The following is a 22,729-nucleotide window of genomic DNA, read 5'->3' as shown; positions in this document are numbered from 1 at the left end:
GAGACTGCTATATTGTCTCCTGTTGAACAGCATAGCTGGTTTTTGTCACACAGCAATAAATCACTGTTTATTTGGACAGCAAATGAAATATTTCATCTAGGCATCAGTGTTTCAAGGAATGTAATCATATTTATTGTGGCAATAACGCACATACTCTAAGGCTTGTGGACCATCTACTATCTTCTCCCCAGTAGGCCATCTTTCTTGTCAGGGTACACACTCAAATTGAGTGTAATGGCAAGTAGGTGCCTCCTTCCTTTTCTTCCCTCCCTGCCATGCCAGGATTCACATAAGAATTTCCTTAAGTTCAAGATGTTATGACCCCACTGTATGTAACTCCTTGTTCTGAAATTACCTGTTCAACCAGCTAAATGAGTACTCCTGAAGTACTCAAAACAGATTCTCAAGGATTATCACAATACTTAGCACAGAAGAAGTATCAGTAAAAGTTGGATAAAATGGGGCCAGCCGAGTGGCACGATGGTTAAGAACTGGCTTGGGATGCCAGAAGGCCCCAGTTCGGATCCCACATATGAGGGCCAGTAACATTGCCCTCCACAGCTAAGATGCTGAACAACAGCTCAACCTGGAGCTGGGCTGCGTGAGTTGCCGGCAACGGCGTAGGCTGCAGCCTCTGTGGCAGTGGGTTGCCATAGGCTACCATGTGTAGCCAGCAGCCAGTGTGAGCGGCCAGCAGCCGCAATGAGTGGCCGTCCAGAAGCCCGCGGCAACTGATCTGCCTCGCCCGGGAAAAGCGCAATGATGGTGCCAACTTGGGCCAGTGAAGCAACGTCCTCCACAACTAGACTGAAGAACAAAACGACAGCAACTTGTCTGTTCCCCTTCCCCCAATTCCCCAGCGCTGTTCCCATCCCCCCAATTCCCCAATAAAAATCTTTAAAAAAAAAGTTGGATAAAATGAAACATTCTCCTTTAATCCACCCCCACCCTTGCCTACCTCTGAGTAACTAATGCAGGGAGATTCCTGGGCCAAATATTTAACCTTTAGGTCAAAGACCAGCACAAGGGCCAGCCTACCTCTGCAAGACAGTCCACAGCATTACCTTTAAACAGCATTTTCTTGCTGGTTTTATTATATCCAATCCAACAAGGCCATATCCCTGACCATTCTCTCTTTCCCCCCTTTTATGGATTCCAGTTTGGTTAGCCTTTACTCTATGGCTGCTTACTGTCTCCAGCCTACAGAGTGGGCACCACTATTCCCCACTTTGCCCCACCACACACACAAGTAGAAGAGGGACCCTACTGAATAGAGAGCCAGTCCTTGCAGAGTAATTTCTATATAGGTCTCTATCTTTATTGATACACCACTGCACACATGAGGGGAAAAGTGCTTTTTTGGAAAAGATTGAAGTCCATCACATTTCAGATGTGGAAGTGAACCCAGATGTGGACAAGGGGCTCTGGCAGTCAGAGCAGCTGCAGTCGGGATCGGAGGAACAATCCCTCTTCGTAGCAGATTTTTTGGAAATGATCATCCCCTCCAGGTCCTTCACTTTGTTTTCCACTGCCTGAAGTTTTTTCAAAATTTTATCTTGCAGACCCAAGGACAGGAGCAAATTATTATTGTCTTCAGTTGGGAGACTAAATCCTGGGTTGCCCAACAAAGCCTGAAAAAAATCTGAGCCCTTCTTGTAAAGTTTGTAGAGTGTGATTATAAACACCAATATTTTCTAAAATAAAACAGAAGTTGAATGTTACTTGCTTATTCATGTGAAATGCCAGTTTACTATAGATGCAAAACAAAACAAAAACCTAATAGTAAACATAACCTCTCCCTCTTTTGCCAAGCCTTCTGTTTAACAAAACATCTTCACCACAAAATAAGAGTGGTAGGCAGCTCAGGGATTATTATTTGCTTTTATGAATAAGGATTATAATAATAGATACCATTTGCTGAAAGTTTGCTACACGCAGGGCTCTGTGCTAGGAGTTTCCTTGCCTACGCATGACCTATTTATGTAGAAAAAACAGAACTGAATATCCTTTTAGATACCTTCCAGTTTGGACTCTGTCATTATCCAATGTCATATACCTGGATATGGTAGAGCCAGTACTGGAATAAAGGAATTCTAAAAAACTGAATTTCCTGGTCATGGAAAAAAATTCTTTTTCAATATTCCAAGACAGATTCCTGCCACAATAAGAAACAAACAAACTCAATCATCTTTTTTCCTTACTGTATTAATAATACACTAGCACTGCTTATTGAATACTTATTATGTGCTAAGCTTTATCCATACAGTATCTCTTTGAATCCTCACAACAGCCCTGAGGGAGGCACTGTTAGCATCTTACAGATAAGGAAGCTGGGGTGTAGAGGCTAAGTGATTGCTCTGAGGCCACACAGCAAGTGCTGGAACCAAGACTTAAGCCCCAGCCGTGGACTCCAGAGCCCGTACTATTTACCAATCTGTTATATTACCTCTTCTTCTTGGCTGAGGTGTCCGGAGGGCTGCGAATTCATCTTTGTGATTGAGATAAACATTAACCATACAAGAGCAGAATCCAGAATTACAGATAAAGAGTTTGGTTTTTTGCCTTATATTCTATTAGCTAATTAAAACACATATGTCTGTGAATATGTACACACACATATCTCCATGGGGGATGATTTGTCAGATTAAATGAAATTTTGGAGAATTAAATTTACAATCCTAAAAGTTGGGTTCAAATCTCAGCTTTTCCAATCTTGGGTAGGAGAGAGCCAAGTTCCCTCACCTACAGAATGGCGATGATAATCCCTGCCCTGCCTACCATGCAGGGTTTTGAGAAATGAAGAGAATCCATGTGACCGTGATTCTTCAACAGTAGAGAGATTATGAAAATAGGTGAATGCTACAAAACGATCCGGCATTTGCCGTGTAAACCAGTCACTCTTTAAGAAAGCCCTTTTTAAATCCTACCTCCTTCAATTTCCACTGAACCACATTTCACCTCTGGTTTCCTGTTTGTCATATGAAAATAACTTCTATCCATTTCATGGAATTGTTAGGATTCTCAAAGCATTTTGACTATATTGTAAATATAGCTATTATTATTAATTAAACAGAAGTAGGTAAAGTCTTAAAATGTTTCTCATAATCCCAGCCAATTATACTCTTATTCCCCAAAAAGCCCCTATATATTTATGGGACCCTATCTTGTTAAAACAAGGAAATACTGAAAACCACGATGAGTAAATGGATATGTGTGCCTCCTCATCAGTTACAGACCAGTGAATGGCACAGTAATAACCCAAGATCGCAGTTATACCTGTAGTGCCTGTTCTATAAAAGATACCCCACCTGGTGTCAGGCACATAGTAGGCAAAGATCAATTAGATCAAATAAATTTGGGAGTATGCCTGCCTTATCAGGTTATAAACTTGTTTGATCTACTTTAAGACAAGCCGAAGACCATTGTGAGAAAGAGCATTTTTATGCTCGAGACCTAATTGGTACGTTTTTAAGGTTAGTTTCAAACTACTTCAGAGGCAAGGGTTCCCCCTTGCTCATCTGCATGGTCTTAAAACTGGGTGGCAGCCACATGGGAGAGAATTAATCAAATTTCCATTTATAACTATTTAGATTTCTCTGTAACAAAAGAATATAACCTGAATTGACCGAACACTTCGTTTCCATAAGGCATATAGTCCTACTCCCAAGAAAACAACAAAGAAAATCCCCAGGATAACTTGCACAGCTGAAGCCAAATAATCTAGTAGCCCCAAACTGGTTTGTTGAGGTGTTCTAGTCTCTCCCAGAAGAGTTGCTTGTAGCCAATTCCATATTGAGCTCAGAGAGACATAATCTAGAATGTGGTCCCAGATAGATGAAGGTGAAAATGTTGACATTTTAGTAAGACAGCAGCCTCAGGAGCTACATGTGCAGAGGCTTCATATCTGAGTTAGCGCGAGTGGCCTGGGTGGGAGCCCAGGCATTCTGGAGCCACTGGGAGCTGTGCTTTGTGATGTCACAGCTCCAAAGGTCAGCTTGCTTCCCACTCACCTAGTGAACCTTCTCACTCAAAACCAACTGGCTGGGGTTTTCATTTCAGGCATATTGCTTTCTGTGATCTTGGGCAAGTCCTAGTTCTAGCCCAGCACACTGTACAATATAACTTGCTGCAAAGCTGGGCATGTTCTATATCTGCCCTGTCCAATATGGTAGCCACGATTCACTTGAAAGGTGGATAGTGTGACTGAGGAACTGAATTTTACATTTTAGTTGATTTTAATTAAACTTTAAGTAGCCACAGGTAGCTAGTGGCAACCTTCTTGGCCAGTGTAGATATGGACCATGTTCAAAGAATCCATGGAAATGGACAGGAATTATTTTCATGTAACAAATGAGAAAATTGAAGCTACCTGGAGATTTGTGGAGATAGGATTTTGAGGGTGCTTTACTAAAGAGTGGATAGTTGAGTTTGTCAATGTGGAGGGAGGTTATTACTGGATCATTTCGTAGCATTCCATTTTCATAGCTCACTATTGTTTAGAAATTGTGATCTTTGAGGCTTTTAACATATCTGATCCTCATTTTGCTCATCTGTTTCCAGAGGGGGATTCCACCTTCTTCACAAGGTTTCTATCAGAAACAAATGGCCTAATTTTCTAAGCACTTTGTAAATACTAGCATGTTGCACTGTTTGACATGTCATCAAATCAATTATTTACTGAGTAGTATCCACCTACTCAGCAAGGAGGTATGAAAATATAAAAAGCTTACATGAAAAAAAGACAGTTCATACACAAGTATATAATCTAAACAGTGAGATTAGTTACAAAGACAGCAAGAATCCAACAGAGGGTTTGCATCAAGAAGAGGCACCATAAGGAAGGTGAAAAAGGGTCCGTTATGACAATGTTTAGAAAATATTGTATGATGCTATTTCAAGTTGTTCATTCTGGTTGACTGAAACAACAGGAACAGGGAAGGCTGGTGGGGAATAATTTTTGTTTTTGCAGGAAGGGGACCTATGCTAAGTTGCTTAAGGTGTCAGACACACATCCATAAAATGGAGTCTAGAATGCGGCTGGAAATACAGGGCGAAATGGTTTAGGAGTGGCTGCTATTGATGTTTAACCCAGTCAGCTAGTGATCAACTAGCCAGAATCCTTTCAAGCAAGGACTGAAAGTTACTCAGATAAGACTTAGGATTTGACTGTAATAGGTTAAACACAGGTTAGAAACCATTCAAGAATGGTAACCAGAAACTTTTTGGAGAAAGATATGGTTGTGACAACTGCATCATCACCTGAGACTCCCTACACTACATTAGATCCCCATTACATGGTACCTTATACACATACTTCCAAAGCACTTAACACAGCTGTAGTTATTTGTGCAATTTTTGGTTTAATATCTGTCTTCCCTATTGTAAACTCAAGGAAGACAGGGACCATGCCCATTTTATTGACTACCGTATCCCTAGTGCTTGGTACATAGCAGGCACTAAAATATTTTTAAGTTGATGCGACATTCCCTGGAAGAATTCCAAACATCTTAATAGCCTCAATTGTTTATTCATCAAGTGCCTATTATCATTTGTGTACTAATTTGTACAGAAGCTTTACGGAGCAGCTGATATGAGGACAGGCCTCTGGGAGTATAGTGGAACTGGGTTCAAATTTTGCCTCTACTAGTCACTAACCTTGTTACCTTGGGCAAATTACTTAATCTGGGGCTCAATTCTTCATTTGTAAAGTGGGAGTAATTCTTACCTTGTAGAGCTGTAGTGAGAATGCAATAATTTGTGTAAAAGAACTGTACATGCTACACATATAAATAAGGGCAACTATTATTTGTAGTGATGTTTATGACCAAATACAAGGTATTGTAAATATCAATATAAGGTGCCTTTAAGAGAATCTAGGCCAAAAAACCCATTTGATTCCCCACTTATAGACAGCTGAAAACCTCCAATGACCAAGAATTTATCACTATAAAAAGCGTCTCAGCCCACCTTGACATGGTACCATCCATCAACCTATCCAGCCAGCCAGTCAGCCATCACTGTCACATATACTCAGTGGTCATCCACATCATGCCATTAGGACTTTTTGACTTATACACGAAAACTTATGACATGAAACGCTTACCTCCAAGCCTTTGATAGGTTCTCTGTTGCCTTTCAAACAAAACTAAAAATCTAGAACATGGTTACAAGGCACTAAAATACTTGGTTCTGGCTTTCTTATCCAACCCTCTCTCCTTCCCCTTTCCCATTTAATATTTTTATTAAGATATTGCTAACATACAATATTATGTTTCAGGTGTACATCATAGTTATTCAGCATTCCTTTCCCATTCATTCTTTCAGCTCTAGCTGTGCTAGACTTGTCAATGTCATTACCACACCAAGCTGTTGCACCACAAAACCTTTGCACATAATTAGATTATCCTCTCTGGCTAACTCCTATTGATTCCTCAGATTTCAGTTTAAACATCATCTGTTCAAGAAAACGTTTCCTGTCCTCTTTCTGGTTACCATCAGTCAGAGCGTCTATTGCACTTTTAAGTAGTTATTTTTAGTGTTTCATTTAAAGTTCATCGTCCTTACTAGACTCTAATCTCCATGATGCAAGAAACTGTGTCATTTTCAATACTCTTATCCCCAGAAGCTAGCAGATGTTATGTGCTTTGTAAATATTTGGCTATAGCTTTTCCATGCCTTTCTCGTCTTTTCCAGGCTAAACGTGCCAAACACAGGTTGACAGGTTACATCTGACTATCCTGGTTACCTTTCTCAAAGTGGTTCCAACCTCCAAATGTAGTCTACCACAGAGTCTATTCCTCCAGGTGGAGACCCAGCAGGTCAGAGGCAAGTGGCCCACTCTTTCTAGACTCACCTTTACATAACAGGAGGCTTTGTCCCTGGATCAGCAGTACAAAGCCAGGAGGCACCACAGTCTACTGTGGGGTGGGAGGTGGGGAAAAGAGGGGATTGAGCAACTTTTATGACTTAGAAGATTCAAGGGAAATTGACCTTTTCACAGGTTACGTTATTCACAGAAACAACACGCATCCGTTTTCCATCTCTCTCTTCACATGAGGAAATGTCAATACTGGATGTATGACTGGCGTTGGATCTGCATGAGAGAGGATAGGTTGGGAATGAATCCCTAGGAAGGCTAATTAAAACTTTCTTCTCCATCGTTTCCTACCCTCTCTTTTGCATATGTACTCATGAACATGGGGAGACATTGAAACGAGAATTTTGGGTAAAAAGCAACAATGAACGTGTCTGGTACTCTCTATCATTACACATCATTTTAGGAGGCAATCTTACATTGAAAAAGGCTTTGAAAACAAAGTCAATGTTTCCAGGTCTGGGACAAATCCCAGAAACATCAATAAAAATAATAGTACTAAAAGCTACAAAAATAACCCTTTGACTGGTATTATCATATAGTCACACATGCTGCTTTTAACATAAAACACTGTCTTCAATAACGACCAAATGAAGCAAGCTGCCACAACTGGAATAGAAAATGTTAGGATCAACTGTTTGATCCCAGGTAAAGCAAACTTTCAATTGGGTTCTGAAAATTAGGGTTTGGTTCCACTGCAAATTGAATCACTTGGTCTTTCCAAGGGGTAGGAGTTAGTAGTGGCTGAATGGATATAACAAGCCTTAAACAAATCAGCACCTTTCTCTTGTTCTGGGCTAAAACTTGCTAGTATGAGGAACTTTAAAAATGAGGCCACCAGTTTCCCATGCTCAGATCACAGAAAGGGGCCTTTCAAGATAACCACTCATATCTCCTCACTTTATAAGTGAAGAAACTGAACCCTGCAGAAGAAATCAGCTCAAGGTCCCAAAGAGTCACCAGTGGCCTCAGTCTCTGAGATGTTCCACTGTTTCTGCCACTTTTTCTTTAAATAGATTCTCAATGACTGTTACCTACTGGGATCTAAATGAAACCAACTAGGGCATAGGGATTGCTTCAGACTTAGGGTGAGAAGGTTGCAGAATGACATTCCTAAAAAGAGGACTAAACAAGTCAACAAGGTTTAAGGATCCGGGAAAAGGTCTTAAAAGCCTAACCACAGGCACAGTAAAGGGATGTTAGGAGGGTTTTGAGTCACGTCACTGCCAATGAAAGTGGGTGAAAACTTCACAAGGAACAAGAATAAAGCTATCCTAAGAACACATTGCTTTCCTTTTTCATTAGACATAGATATCTCACAGTCTACTGAAACTCCACATATCCGAAGACCAAATTCATCTTGGCTTTCCAATCTCTTCCCCAAAACCCATTCCCTTCCTTTTTATTCCCACTTCAATTGGTTGCATCACTATTGAATCTTCACGTTTTCCTCAAAATATTTTCTTCACCCTCCAAGACCCAACAATTCTCTTTACATTTCTCAATTTTCATTTACTCTTCCCTCTGCTGCAAATGTCAGTACAGACTCTCACCAACTTTGCCTCAATTATTTCATCTCATTATTTATTGTTCCCATTCTCAGCCCCTCAAGTCACATCTGAAGTGATCTACCAATTATTATTGTTTAAAACCCTTCAAAGGCTCTCAGCTGCCTATGGACTCAAGTCCAAACTCCTTAGTGTCCATGATTTGGTTCTTGCCTATCTAGCTCTACAATAATCTCATCTACCCTGGCGCTCCCACTCCCCATTCATTGTCTGCCTGTCAAATTATTTGTAGTTCCCTGGACGCATGATTTCATACCTCCTTCATGTTCTGCTTGGCATACTCTCTCTTTTCTACCTAGACTCCTGGACATCATCTTCTGGGAGCTATCTTGACTCCCAAAGCTAATTACTCACTCACAATGTGAGAATTTTCTTTCCACAAAAAAATTGTTAGACAATAGTCATTCAAAAAGAAGCTTGATCTGAATTCTCTGGTTAATAAAAAATGAAAAACTACTGGGGTAAAGTGGAAATGCACATTCCAGAATATACAAGTGCAATTCCAATTTATGTGCGGCATGAAAACTCTTTATGAGTAAACAAGAAATGGGTGAAAAATTGTAATTTATTGAAACTCAACTCAAAAAATATAAGATGCTGTAGTGTACAATATATTACACAAAGCACCCTCAGGTGCACATTCAAGTCAAGTTAAGAACTCCATATCCCTTTCCCTAGCCCTCCCACCCTGGGATCTTAGTATTTGTTCCATATACAATCATGCACACTTAATTTGAAAAAGGAAGCCCCAATATATTTTGATGTATTAATTAGCACCAAACAAGAGTACAGTTCCATTTTTTTAATAAACAAAAAACCCAATCAATAAATCAACTGGAGAGCTAATGGACTCAGCCAATAGTGCTGACATAGATATTACACATTCATGTAAATACACAGCCTATTCTACCCTAAACAATGGTATAGTTGGTTCTCAGCCTTTGTTCGAGTTGGCAATTGTCCCCAGGTTGCAGTGTTGGAGCCAGTCTGTTTCGAAAACAAAATTGCAATTTAGGAACTTCCAACGCAAAGCTCATCTGTCTTTTTTGTTGGAAACAAGTCTAAAATTGGTGTGGAAAACTTAGATCTTTCAAGGACAACCACTGGCCGAAGATAATGAAGCTGTTTTAAGGCAAGCTCTCCACAGTCTGTTAATGCTTTGTCCAATACGACCCTCAGGTTTTCCAAGGAAGGAACTGTTGTTGTCTCAGCTACTATTAAAGGTGGGATTGCAGTCAGGTTCTCATGAATTGCAGAGTCACTGGAAGAATGAGGTATGTCAACTTCAGGGTCGTTGTCATTCACCATATTATTTGCCATAACAGTCCCTGTTAAGTCATTACTGGGTTGTGAAGAATTACTTAATGTTAAGTGCTCTGTAGGCTCCCAATCATCAAAGTCATCTTCTTTCTCTTCACTTTCCTGAATAAATTTCAGAAATGAAGATTCAAATCCCATAGGCTTATAAGTCTTCAAATCAAATGACCTGGGCTGTGGGTGCTTCCTAAAATTCTCTTTGGGGACATGGGTGGAATTTTTTACAGTGTTTTCTTGCCCTGAACTTTGCTGCCCAGTTTCTGAGTCTTTAATCCTTGGTAAAGGCAGCTGGAAACTTGTGAAGTAAGTCCCATTTTCAGTCCCATCAGGATTAGGTATGGAATTTTCTATTTTACAAGGAGGAGTCTGAACTATATTACATTGTTCCAAAGAAGTGGTTTCTGAACTATGGTTGCATTTCAAAGTTCCTCTGTAGAGCAGAGTATCTGCCTCAAATACTTGGTTGCTTTCTGTACATCCCTTCTGAGCTCCATCCATTTCACCTGGATGAAGGGAATCAGTGTTCTGGACAGGTATGCTATGGTCACCTGGGGAATGGCTGTGTTTTGTGTGCTCTGATTCACAGCTTCCATCTTCTTCTTTCTTTATATAGGGCTCTATTTCAGAAGGGGGCTCCTCCTTAATTTTGGTACCGTACTTAACACAAATAACAAGATTTTCCATCTGCTGCTCTAAATAGGCACTAGTCATCTGATGGGTACGTTTGTAATGCCTCACTATGCTGCTCTCCAACTTCACCACAGATAAGCATCCTTGAACCATGCAGGGGTACTGTGTGTGCTCAGAATGCTCCACACACATATGAAGGGCTTCAGCTCTTGTTTTAAAAGTAATTGGAGCTTTCTTTTCTTTAATTAAACCACATTTTTTAGCCTTAGCATTAAATGACCTCCTGGTAGTCTGATGTTCATACCCTTCATTGAGAGCTGTTTGACATACCTTTTCACTCCGTAGTAGCCTTTCATTTGCCACTTTCTGGCTTCTAAACAGATCATCATAATAGTCCTTATGTCGGTAATAGACATGTTGAGAATAATTACTGCGATGGGTGAAAATCTGGCCACAGCCATTAAGATCACAATGAATTTCATAATCTGAATGTATTTCTCCTTCAATATTATGCTGTTCCATCAAGTGGTGCTTCAACTTGCTGAATGTATAAAAAACAGCAGGGCACTGAGGCTGGTTACAGGAAAACCTTGCCACAGACTCAGCTTCAGAAAGCACTTTAGGCTCTTCAATATGGTCTAGATTATGAGAGTCACTGCAGTGCTTAGCAAGAGCTTTGGAACACAGGAAGCGTTTGTTACATTCTTTATATTTGCAAGAAAATATCTTTTTACATTTGACAAGTTCCCTTTTGGTTCTTGCTTTGTCTTTCTCTAAGCATAATTGTTCTTTGTTGTACTGATGTACAGTTCTGTAATGGCGAATCAAGCCTTTTAGATTGGTGAACGAAGAGTTGCAAGTTTTATGGATACAGTGGAATGGTTTGTGGTATTTATTCAAAATATAGCAGAGATTTCCTTTAGCAACAGTTCTCCTGCTAAATCTCCCCTCTCTTCCTTCTTGTTCTTCTCTATGGCTACCTATTGGTGATGAGATATCAGATGTTTTACTTTCTGATTCTTCGCAAGATGACTCCAAATCTGTTTCTGAACAGCATTCATCCTTTTTAGAATGGCAGTGTGGCTTCTCAGAGTTACTACTGGGATCGCCTCCAAGTTCTGCAGAACAATCATTTTTCAACCTGTCTACTGAGCATGGGCCTTCATGATCACATTTTTCATTATCTAATAGTTTGTGAGTTGCTCTGTCACTGCCAATTTGATGTTTATTTTTATAATGAATCCGAAGGTGTGTTTTTCTTGTGAATGACCTTTGGCAAATGTGACACTGGAATGGGGAATACCGATGTTGAAACATGGTTAACTGAAGGACTTTTTCTTTTGAATAATTATGCTTTTTAAGATAATGCATTAACAAAGCCTCTCTGGTCACAAATTCATATTTGCATCCTTGAAGCTCACAGAAAAAAGGCTTAGCTGCCAACTGTGCAAGGTACTGACTTGGCATATTTTCATCTTGATTCTGAAAATTAAGGTCTGTGATAGTAGGTGAAACCGACTGAAGAGACTTAGCACCACTGGATGGGTACCCCTGCAATGACCCTGAGAAAGATCCATGCGTTATTGAGTTTTTCAAGCTTAAATGTTTCAAGCGTAACAGCAGTTCCAACATGGTATCCTCTGTACATGGCCTTTTTGAAGCACAAATGGAGGCTTCTGAAGAATAACCTTGATGTTCTCGTTTACATTTAGTATGAACACCGTGATCTAGACCTTCATCTGGGGAGTCACTGTTTGTATCTGAGCTGGGTTTAGGTTCTGCTTCAAACTTTCCAGTTGTTTGTTTATGTTCATTATCCAAACAGGGAAAGAGCTCTTTTGTCTTTATCTTTTTGGGTTTGAAATGGTATGGATGAACCTTTCGTAGATGCTTCTGCATCCCTCTTGCATTTTTGTATGTGGAACCACAGCCATCAAAACCACAGGTGAACTTAGTCCCATCAAAACAAACTGCCACATTGGAACATTTTTCTTTTAAACTGGAAGGTACAAAGACTTTCTCATGAGATAACAATATATCCTGCATGGTTTCAGAGTGATCCAGTGTGTCAATTAACTCTTCATTCATAGAAGCTGAAGAGCTATGACTTAACTGATCACTAGAATTACTGTCACTGTTTTCTTTCAGATTTTCTGCAGTTTCTGTTTGAGAACTAGCTGGTCCTGCACAGAAAAGAAGACCCTCAGGTAAATGTGATTTATCAGTTTGGTCAAGTAGATGGGACTGATCAATACACTCTTGCTTTTCACCTGCTGCAGGCTCCTCAAGTTTCACTGATTTCTTCATGTCTCCATTTGAACTTTCAACATTATGCAATGAGAGGTGATTCTGGTATTCAATTTTGGAATAATAAAACTTTTTACAGCCAACAAAGTTGCATGTGTAAGACGCATCCCTAAAGTGTTGTGCTTCATGGTGGTAAAGCTGTCCCAAGTCACTGAAAACAATATTACAGCCATTTAATTCACATTTATAACGAAGATCGTCATGTTTTTGTTTATGGTTAAGTAGTTCATTCACTGATCCAAATCTCGCATAGCAATCTATAGATACACACATGTAAGGTTGAGGACCACAATGCACTTGTTCATGCTCCCGCAGGTGAAAAGCAGACATGAAATGTCGTCGACAATAAGTACACTTCTCTCTTCTATTTTTCATATCCAAGTAGTGCTTGGCATTTTCATCATTATTTTGGTGTTCAGCTTTAAGATGCACACTTAAGTATTTAAATTGCTTAAACACACGGGAACAGTCTGTGCCAGGACATGGGTACAAATCTCTATCTTGCAAGTGGCAGTCTTCTAATTTGCTGAATGTGACATATTCATGAGACTCTCCTTTGGCTTGTTCATTCAATGACTGATTTTGCTCCAGGGCTGCAGAAGGGCTCTTGGGACAAATTCCCTTTTGAGGAGGGCCTTTCAACAGTAATTTCTTTCTAGAGCGGTCCCTCCTACTTGGTGGCATCTTAACATGTTCCATCACATGAGGAACAAATATTTCTTTTCTCTTGAACTTTTTAATACAAACTGGACAGGTATAAATTCCATCTTCCATATGCATCTTAGAATGATGAAGAATCCTGGCCTCTATACATTCCCGCTTACATAACAAACAGAAAAATTTATACTGAAGCCACCTCTGGTATCTTTCAGAAGAACCAATGGGTTTTTTATCTCTTTTCTCCTTGTGCTGATCCGTCAAATCTCTTCTTCTATACTGTTTATCTTCTTTACCTTCCTCATAATCACTGAGAAATGACTCTAAAACATCTGTGTCATTTATAGACATTTCATAGCCACTTAGATCATCATCAGAATCTGAGGCTTCCTGTCCTAGGAGTTGGTGGCAGTGTCGTTTTAAAGTTTTCCAGTCCCAAAATTCAGGATCAAAAGGCCAGTGGGCTTTTAAAGCTAGTAAGAGCTCACATCGGAGAGAATTTGGAACTGGTGCATTTTCTTCATCAAATTTTTGATCTGGTTGCAAATATAGTTCTTCCAACATATTAAACCCATCCAAACTGGGTTCAATTAAGAATTCCGTAAGCTGACAGGCTCGTCTAACTTCTAAATCTTCTGGTAAAAGACAAGCAATTGTTTTACAAACTGATGCCTTCATTTCTTCATCCTCACTTGATCTCAGTTGAAGAGCTCTGACACAGAGTAAAATTGACACCCCAAGACCAACATCTTGTGCCTGTAAGAAAAGCAGGGAAGAAGTTATTTTTTACAGAAACATTATATAACTTTCACTGATAAGATATATGCATGTGTGTGTATGTGTGTGTGTATATATAATATATATATATATTATATATATATACATATTTCTTAAAATTTTTAGAGTTCTTAAATTTTATCTTCAATCTTTCCCCCTGCAAGTTACATTTAGATTCTTCTTGTCTTAACATGCATTAGATACTACAGGATGAACAATTTACATTTATATACAACTTTACAAGGCACTGCATATTAAAGCAGTCCCTAACCCTCAAGGAATTTACCCATGTGCCAAACCAGTAAAAAACAAAGGCACATGAATTCAAAGGAATTCAGGATAAATAAGGTCACCCAAGGACTCAAAAAAGGGCTTATCTTAGTTAGGTAGGAAGAATAGGGCTTGAATAAACGGGTACAAGAGGAAACTGATGGATAAAAGTGAGTCTAATATAGAATTCAATTTAAGAAACTTATTATCATAAACACAAGTATTTTAAAAAACTCAAGGCTAAAATAAATTATTCTCTTCATTTCCTTCTAAAAGAATGAGTACTTTAAAGTTACAGGTATACTAAATCTCAACTTCACCTTCCGTGGAAAAACAACAGAAATTAGAAAATCTCTATAGCAGCAAGTTCTCAGAAACTAATCAATAATCAGGAAAAATAGTTATTTTGATAAAAGGCTAGAGCATACAAGATGACTTTTTTATGTGAGAGGCTGAAATAGAATGTGAAAATAATATGAGCGAAGAAAAGCGGGATCATATGGCAGAATTGCTTAAAATGCATTACTTAAGAGCACAGAATTTCAAGTCAGACTTTGACTGCCTTTGAACCCAGCTTCACTACAGGGACAAGGTTCTTAACTCCTCTATGCCTCAGTTTCCTCATCTGTAAAATGATAATAGTAGTGGTAGCATTAGATTTTCCTCCTAACATTGTTATAAAAACAATATAAAGTGATTACTACAATGTTGGCACATAGCAAATATTCAACAGAATATTTATATTATAATGTAACAGGATAAATGTCACTGTTCAAATCAGTAATCAATTTGCTAATCAATTATTCATATTGGGCACCATTCAAAATGCTAGAAACACCAACTCTTTGCATACATTATCCTCATTTTATAGATGAAGAAACTAAGGCTCAGAAGGTTAGTGGCCCAATTTTACCAGTTAGTGAGCAGAGGAACAAGGATTTAAACTAAAGCAATCTTTTTCCAGAGTCTGAGTACTTACCCACTTTACAGCCTATACTGACTCCAAAGTTTAACTGACTCGGCCTTTTCTCAGGTGCCCTTGATACAATGTGCCAAGCCACTCTTTGTTCCTTCAGCTTCCTGGTTTAAAACCACCAATTTATACATGTCTATCAATTTCTTCAAAATTCAGCTCCACATTCTGTATACTAATTCTAATTTATTCACCACTATTTTAACAAGTAACTGCTTGGTATATGTGCTCAGAACATATAATGGTATTTCTAGTTGTCGTTTTTTTTGGAAAAGTATTCTTTCTGATTTCACAAATTTTACCATTTCAATCAGATTAGGCTGTTTAAGAAAAAAATGGACATTCTTAGCTATTTATCTCTTCCAAAAGGAGTTAAATAATAACTTGTTGAGAACCTATGAATTATTCGAAAACTCACCTGATTTTCTCCAAGTTTTCTGTGCTCTTACAAATGATAACCTTATATCACATTATGCAATTTGTCAAGATACCCATGATATAGTCCTGACTCTGTTGCCAACTAGATGTATGATCCTTACAGATCACACTTCTCTAATTTTTGGCTTTATGGGGCAGCCAGATAGCTCAGGTGGTTAGAGCACAGGCTCATCACACCAAGGTTGCCAGTTCAATTCCCACATGGGCCAAGGAGCTGTGCCCTCCACAACTAGATTAAAGACACCTACTTGACTTTGAGCTGATGGGTCCTGGAAAAACATACTGTTCCCCAATAAAATTTCTTCCTGAGATAGGAGCCGTAATTTCATTCAAGGTGATTAGAAATAATTATTACCTAACTTATCTGACTATGAATTTGCTTCCGATTACTGTTTTTATCTTTTCCTATCTTCACTGCAAAAAACTAGATCAACATATTTCAAATAAAATACAGGATATGGAAGGTTCCATTAAAGATAGGGAATACCAAGGGCCAGCCAAGTGGCTCAGTTGGTTAAAGACTCGCTTAAGAGTGTGAGCTCTGAGCAACAGGGTCACCGGTTCAATTCCCGGCCCCAGCTGAGCTGCTGCCAAGCTGCCAACAGGTGGCAGGATGGCTCAGCTTAAAAAAAAAAAAAGATAGGGAATATCAGAGTACAACTGTGCCTTAACTTTAGTATAAAAACAATCCTTGGGAAAAAATAATTAAAAATAAAAAAAATCTGGGCCGGTCAAGTGGCTCGTTGGTTAAGAGCTGGCTTGGGATGCCAGAGGGCCCCAGTTCAGATCCCACATATGAGGGCCAGTGACACTGCCCTCTACAGCTAAGATGCTGAACAACAGCTCAACCTGGAGCTGGGCTGCTGTGAGTTGCCGGTGATGGCATAGGCTGCAGCCCCTGCTGCAGTGGGTTGCCATGGGCTACCGTGTGTAGCCAGCAGCCAGTGTGAGCGGCCAGCAGCCGCTGAGAGCGGCTGTCCAGAAGCCAGCGACTGATCTGCCTCTCCTGGGAAGAACGCAATGATGATGCCAACTTGGGCCAGTGAAGTAATGTCCTCCACAACTAGTCTGAAGAACAAAAGGACAGCAACTTGTCTGTTCCCCTTCCCCCAATTCCCCAGCGCTGTTCCCATCTCCCAATTCCCCAATAAAAATCTTTAAAAAAATGAATAAAATTAAAAATAAATAAAATCTGTTGTATAATATTGTATGTCAATTATGATTGAATATATATATATATATATATATAGTCACAGGATGTGGAGTATAGTGTGAGAGTGGAGTCAATGGAATTGTAATAGATATGTATGATATGGCAGGGGAAGAGGGGCGGCGGATTGGGGGAAGGGGTTGTCATTTTGAGGAGTAAAAAGTATAACTATTGCACTGTGTTGTACACCTTAAACTAATTTTAAAAAATTAATTAATTAATTAATTAAATTTAAAATATACATAAATAAAAACAATCCATGGATGTTGTCAAAGAAGTAACCCATAAGACATACCCATGAGGCATTACAGATTTGTGTATATGGAGAGCTGAGTCATGAGTAGATACCGAAAACAAAACAAAATAAAAAGAGAGTATAGCATATGACTCACCCCAAATTTCTAGGCTGTTAGTCTTAGCATGTATCTATAGGGCTAAACTCAAAAAGACTAAGTTTTATATATGTCACTTCATTTCATTTTAAGCAATATTTATTTCCTAAAAATATCTAACTTGTTTCCTATTTGCACAGAAGTCTACAATTTGTGTAGTTGATTCTGGAATTGTTCTATTACTCTAAAACCCAAAAAAATGTATCATTCCATCCTCAAAAAGCTGAAAAATACAATAATATTTTCTTCATTTATGATTATTATGTTAATTTACAAGTAAACATGCCTCTATAAAATATAGGACATTGTTCTAGGAAAAGGAGATAATATAGGGTTAGTTGAGGTGACAGCCAAGAAACATAATCTTCCCTTCTTCCAGTGGTCTATCACTTCAAATCACTATTTTCCATTAAGAAAAATTGTGGATTCCTAGGAAGTTAATATGCAGAAACAACTAGATATGTCCAATTCCATAACTGTATTGAACTCCATGATTTCTCATTTTTTCTTATCTAAAAGGAGTTGCCTGAGAAGTTACCTCTCCCTTTATTTCTTCCCTCCAGGATAATCAACATAAAAAGTATAAATTACTCACTTCAGTTTGTATGACTCTAATGAGGCAAAATAAATGCTGCTGTGTTTTAGCTATGACACCAAATTGACGACAGCGTTCCAAAAAAGTGTCTAAAGAAGGGTCAATTCTTCTTTGCAGTTTACTCCAAAAGAGGGTCAATTCCCTATAAAAAGAAAGATTAAGGTAAAACATTTAAAGCAACTAGTATTTGCTATCCACCTCCCCACCCCCTTTTTTTTTTTTTTGGTTTGTGGAAATAAAATGACAGTAAACAAACACTAGAAGAGAAAACTGTCTATATTCTCTATTGCTTCCTCCCAAACTGTTAAAATTGTTAAGAGTCCTTTTTGAAAATTCCCCCAATTCTTTCTTCTGTGTGTCTGGGTAAAAATAAAAACAACAAAAGACGGCTTCTTTTATGCTGACATTTTAAAAGATGTTAGATCCCACTTTGCTCCAAAAGGCTTTATCCCTTACATGTGCAATTGCACTGACAATCCTAGTGGGCAGGTATCATCACACATCACTACACTGCCAATCACACATCACTACACTGCCAAGAAATATATACAATGAATAAATATTCAAATGGTACACTTCACACTAATCTCATGGGCCTTTTCCAGCTCTAAAATGTCATGCTGCTACTTAGGGCTTGTATTTTGGAATGTTTAAACACTACTAATAAAATTAGTAAAATGGTACTCTTGGAAAAGGCTAAAATACAAAAATCTTACAAATATTCATTATGGAAACAAAGAAATGCTTAAAAAGAATAAGTAAAACCTTGAATGGGTTAAAACTCTCAAGGAAAAGCACTAGAAACTCGAAACTGCCAGGAAAGAATTGCTACTATGAATGTGAAATATGAATTCAAAGGAAAGTTTTTACTTAGCAAAACTGAAGAGAATGTTATCACTTAAAAAACATGGCTCTTTTCTGTATAATTTCAATGGATAGTGTATATTTATTAAGTGATTTTCATTACAAAATAACAATATTATTTTCATAAACTAGTTTTAGAACAGTAATACCTTATTGCTATTAATACAGACTATTTCAAGCAACTGGTTACAAATGCAAAGCTTAAGAAATCAATATACCTCTTTTTATAACAAAACTTACTTTTAACAGAACTTACTTTCTTACTTTTAAAAGGTAACTGGGACTCTTATAAGGTGAAATTCTTATATAGATACACTTGCTTCAAAGATTGAAATGAATATCTGTCTCAAAAGGTACATGATTAAAGCTCATAATATTTAATGATGGAAAATTTGAGCTACAAGAAATAAAGTTAATATAAAAGACTTTTAAATATTTGTCTTTGGTGACTAGTGTTGCTTTCCTAGAGAAAAAATAAAAATTTGAGATAGGTCAGCTTTGAAAACAGCTACCAGCCAGGCTGGTATGATCGTTCATTTTTAAACTCACAAAATTGCTTCATTAATATGTAAGTATCTTAATAACAAAAACTTTTGAGCATACTGCAAAATTCTGAAAAACAAAGGAAACGGGAAAACTATTGGGCTGTTGGAAAAGCCATGACGTATTTTTTCTATGTTTTTCATTGCAAAAATGTGTCATGACTTTTCTGACAACCCAATACATATGCTGAGATATGAGGGAATATCTATCAAAATACATGTATGTGAAATCTATCCAACTTAAAAGAACAAAACTGTCAAAGCCAGTAAAATCTGATTATGAAGATAAAAGGGTAAAGGATGTCTGCTATCTAAAATCCATCAACTAGCTAGAAGTTTAAAGTTAGGCAAATTGGATAAGGTGATAAAGACAGGATGAGAATCAAGATCTCTTAAATAAGTTTTAAAAAAACCGGAATGTCTAGGGCTTGATTTATTCCAAATAAAATATTTCAAGCTCTAGTTATCTTAACTCCAAATAACCATGATCAAAAAGGATATTTTGTCATGTATTTTATATTTGTATACATATTTACACATTACAATTTACTGATTTAAAACTACTGTTACCCACCCAAACATGTCAATGTGCCTGAAACCAAGACAACCAGTATATTACTCATGAGAATGCCAGTATGTGACTTGAGTCATCCATTCAAATCCACACACTGGAACAATGAAGTCACCAATGAATTGTTACTTGTAGCCTGCTGGGTCATCCATGCACTAGGACAAACACTTCTTCAATTAATATAATGATGTGATTTTAAAAAATGGACAACCATTAAAGAATATATGAAAAATGATTCAATTATAGATGCTTCCAATGTTCAGATGACTTACTGCACCCTCAAATTAGCCCACTGCCTACCACAAGTCAACGAATTATAAATTCATAAAAATTGGAAAGGAAATTTATTTCTATAAATAGCAGGAAATAGATTTTGGCATAGCTACCAAGCACGAACTTTAAACTACACTGTGTTTCCGCATAGCAGGAGGCCCATGGAGTCCAGTTAACATGTCACACTGAGATCCAGAATTTCGGCATTTAGAAAATGAGTTTAAAAAAAAAAAAAAAGCTTTGTGGAATTAAGGAATGGCCATGCCCTAAAGAAGGCTCCTGCAAATATAACAAACAGTTGATTCTCATGACCTCTTTTTTTCCCCCTACAAAATTCAGGTGAACAAAACACATATAGCTATCTGGTCTTTGCCAGGTACTGTGGACTCAATTATGAATTAGACAACAATGTGGTGACAACCCTGGTACACCAGTCTAGTTAAGAGAGAACAGACAGAAAATTCTGTCTGAAGACACAAATATACAACATACAAGATTTAAGCCCAGAGATGTTACTGAAAGCAAAGGTAAACCTATCAACTATTCAATGAAAGCTTAGTGTGGAGGTTTAAGGTTCCACTGTATGATTTTATTTTTAAAGCAGCAGTGGTAATTACACATCTGTATGTACACTGTCCCATTTGAATTATCTTTCTCCCTTGCATGACTACTCTAATTATGTTACCATTGCCAGACATCTACAGCACTTCCTTGATTTTTGCAGACAGCCAAAAATTTCCAGGCACCAAAGTTAATGAAAACACTGAATACCTTTTGAGATCAATACTACGGTCACTGCTATACAGTAAGATATATTTTAACGTGGTTCGTAAATGTCTCTGAAGGAAAATACTAAAAGAATAAAAAACTGGGGTGATAGTTACATAGTTTTACATTTCAAATATTATCTTCCTTGGTGAACACATTCAAGAATGACATTTCCAATAAATAAATGTTTAGTATGTATATGTGTTTAAAAATAAGTGACTGTTTCATTATCATATTCCAACTTTATTGTCAGAGTTTTACAAATGTCTCTTGTCAAAAATACCACTTAGTAAAAAAAAAAAAATTTCTTTTCTAGACAAATACTCCATATAGCCCACTATCTTCAACTCAGGAAATCTCCAGTACAACAAAAGCATCTATCCTGTTTGAACGGAATTCCAGGATTCATTTTCCTTAGCAAAACTCACTGTTTTATGTTATGGCTATTCTTACCCCAGTAAAAAAATAAAATAAAAAAGCCCTTGAAAACAATACAAGGGTAAAAAAAAGTTTCCAAATTCTAAAGTTCTAGATTCCATTTCTCTTTAAATTGCTGGGAAGGGGCTTACTTTGAACAAAGTGTGAAGTGATTTAGGATTTTCTTTCCTTTACTCATTATAGCTCCTCAAGAGGCCAACAAGAGGGAAATCCCTGTTAGTCCCTTCCTGCAACAGGGGAACAGCATTAATCCCAAGGCAAGTAACATCGTTAGTAGGGCTAATGGTGGCTGAGTGAAGAAAGGAAGACAAAAAAGTATGGGTCACCGTAAAAGGGAAGCTGTATCAGGGTTATTAAAAGAACTGTGTGGCTATAGTTTTAAAAACTTGAATCTATAATACATCCCATATGTGATTTAATGTATTTGCACTGAAAACCTAGCTATAACTAGTAGGTATTTTTTCAGTATAGACAAAGAAGTTAACTGTAACAAGAAAAACTGGAGTTTGTTCAAGTGAATACATGTTTTACTGAAGCTAAAATTTCTAATCTCTAATGCACAAAAAAAACCTCTTCTACTTGATGTAGTAATCAAAAACCTCACTACTACTTAGCTATTCTTTTTATTTATATCTCCTCTTTTTTGATTTCCTAACAAAATGGCCACAATGATTATTACAAAATATTTTAAAGTCCCTATGCCACTATCTTCTTTTCTCATAGGAGATATAACTCTGGCATAGTGGACTTGGTTGGTAGAGGGCTGCAATTTGAATCCTGGCTCTGTGCCAAGAAAACCACCATGCAGAAGAAAAGCACTGCATTAGGAGTCCAAAACGCTGGGCATGCTTGCATCTCAGCTCTACCACTTTAGCCTTGAGGCACTGGGCAATCACAAGCCCTCTCTGATCCCTCTGATCCTCCACTGCCTCATCTGTGCAGTGATTATTATGAGACTTGGGTGAGATAATTTTTAGTACACAAATAATATTTCTATATAAAATAGTTTTAAAAAGAAAAATAGTAATATACAAAATGCTAATAACATAAAACTACACAAATACAGATGCTCCAGAGGGAGATGAAAGAAGGCTAAAGTGTATGAAAGTGTTTACTAGGTTTTTCTATAAACAAAATGCTCATTGCCAACTTCAAGTCATCCTTAGGTTTTGAAATACTCAAAGCTCCTCTAATCAAGATTGTGCAAATCCCACCCATTTTCTGAATTAAAAGCTCAAATGCTACCTCTTCCCTGACATCTTTCT

The 22,729-nt window shown here is 37.8% G+C and overlaps 2 protein-coding genes across 2 annotated transcripts in view; both read right to left on the bottom strand.

The window, feature by feature from the left end:
* Positions 1-949: 949 nt before the first annotated feature.
* On the bottom strand, positions 950-6,209 carry TMCO2 (transmembrane and coiled-coil domains 2). Its single transcript, XM_019643719.1, has 2 exons — positions 3,617-6,209; positions 950-1,694 (listed from the first exon to the last, which is right to left on the bottom strand). The coding sequence occupies exons 1-2, from the start codon at positions 3,854-3,856 to the stop codon at positions 1,380-1,382; spliced, it is 555 nt and encodes a 184-aa protein (XP_019499264.1). The 5' UTR covers positions 3,857-6,209; the 3' UTR covers positions 950-1,379.
* A 2,780-nt stretch (positions 6,210-8,989) lies between these two features.
* Positions 8,990-22,729, bottom strand: part of RLF (RLF zinc finger) — a 73,427-nt gene continuing 59,687 nt past the window's right edge. The window contains exons 7-8 of the mRNA XM_019643857.1: positions 18,009-18,150; positions 8,990-14,109 (exon numbers count right to left, since the gene is read on the bottom strand). Of these exons, the coding sequence (XP_019499402.1) occupies positions 9,454-14,109; positions 18,009-18,150 (4,798 nt within the window). The 3' untranslated portion in view covers positions 8,990-9,453. The remainder of the gene's footprint in view (positions 14,110-18,008; positions 18,151-22,729) is intronic.

The sequence above is a fragment of the Hipposideros armiger genome, unplaced genomic scaffold (genome assembly GCF_001890085.2).
Source record: "Hipposideros armiger isolate ML-2016 unplaced genomic scaffold, ASM189008v1 scaffold_82, whole genome shotgun sequence".
NCBI lineage: Eukaryota > Metazoa > Chordata > Mammalia > Chiroptera > Hipposideridae > Hipposideros > Hipposideros armiger.
This window is presented reverse-complemented; position numbering and strand designations above follow the sequence as displayed.

What these genes read in the sequence shown, in the direction of transcription:
- TMCO2 (XM_019643719.1), bottom strand. Translation starts at nt 3,856, where the DNA reads ATGTCAACATTTTCACCTTCATCTATCTGGGACCACATTCTAGATTAT. An exon ending in GAAGTGTTCGGTCAATTCAG is followed by an intron (nt 1,695 to 3,616) that starts GTTATATTCTTT and finishes GTTTTATTTTAG; the next exon opens with AAAATATTGGTGTTTATAAT.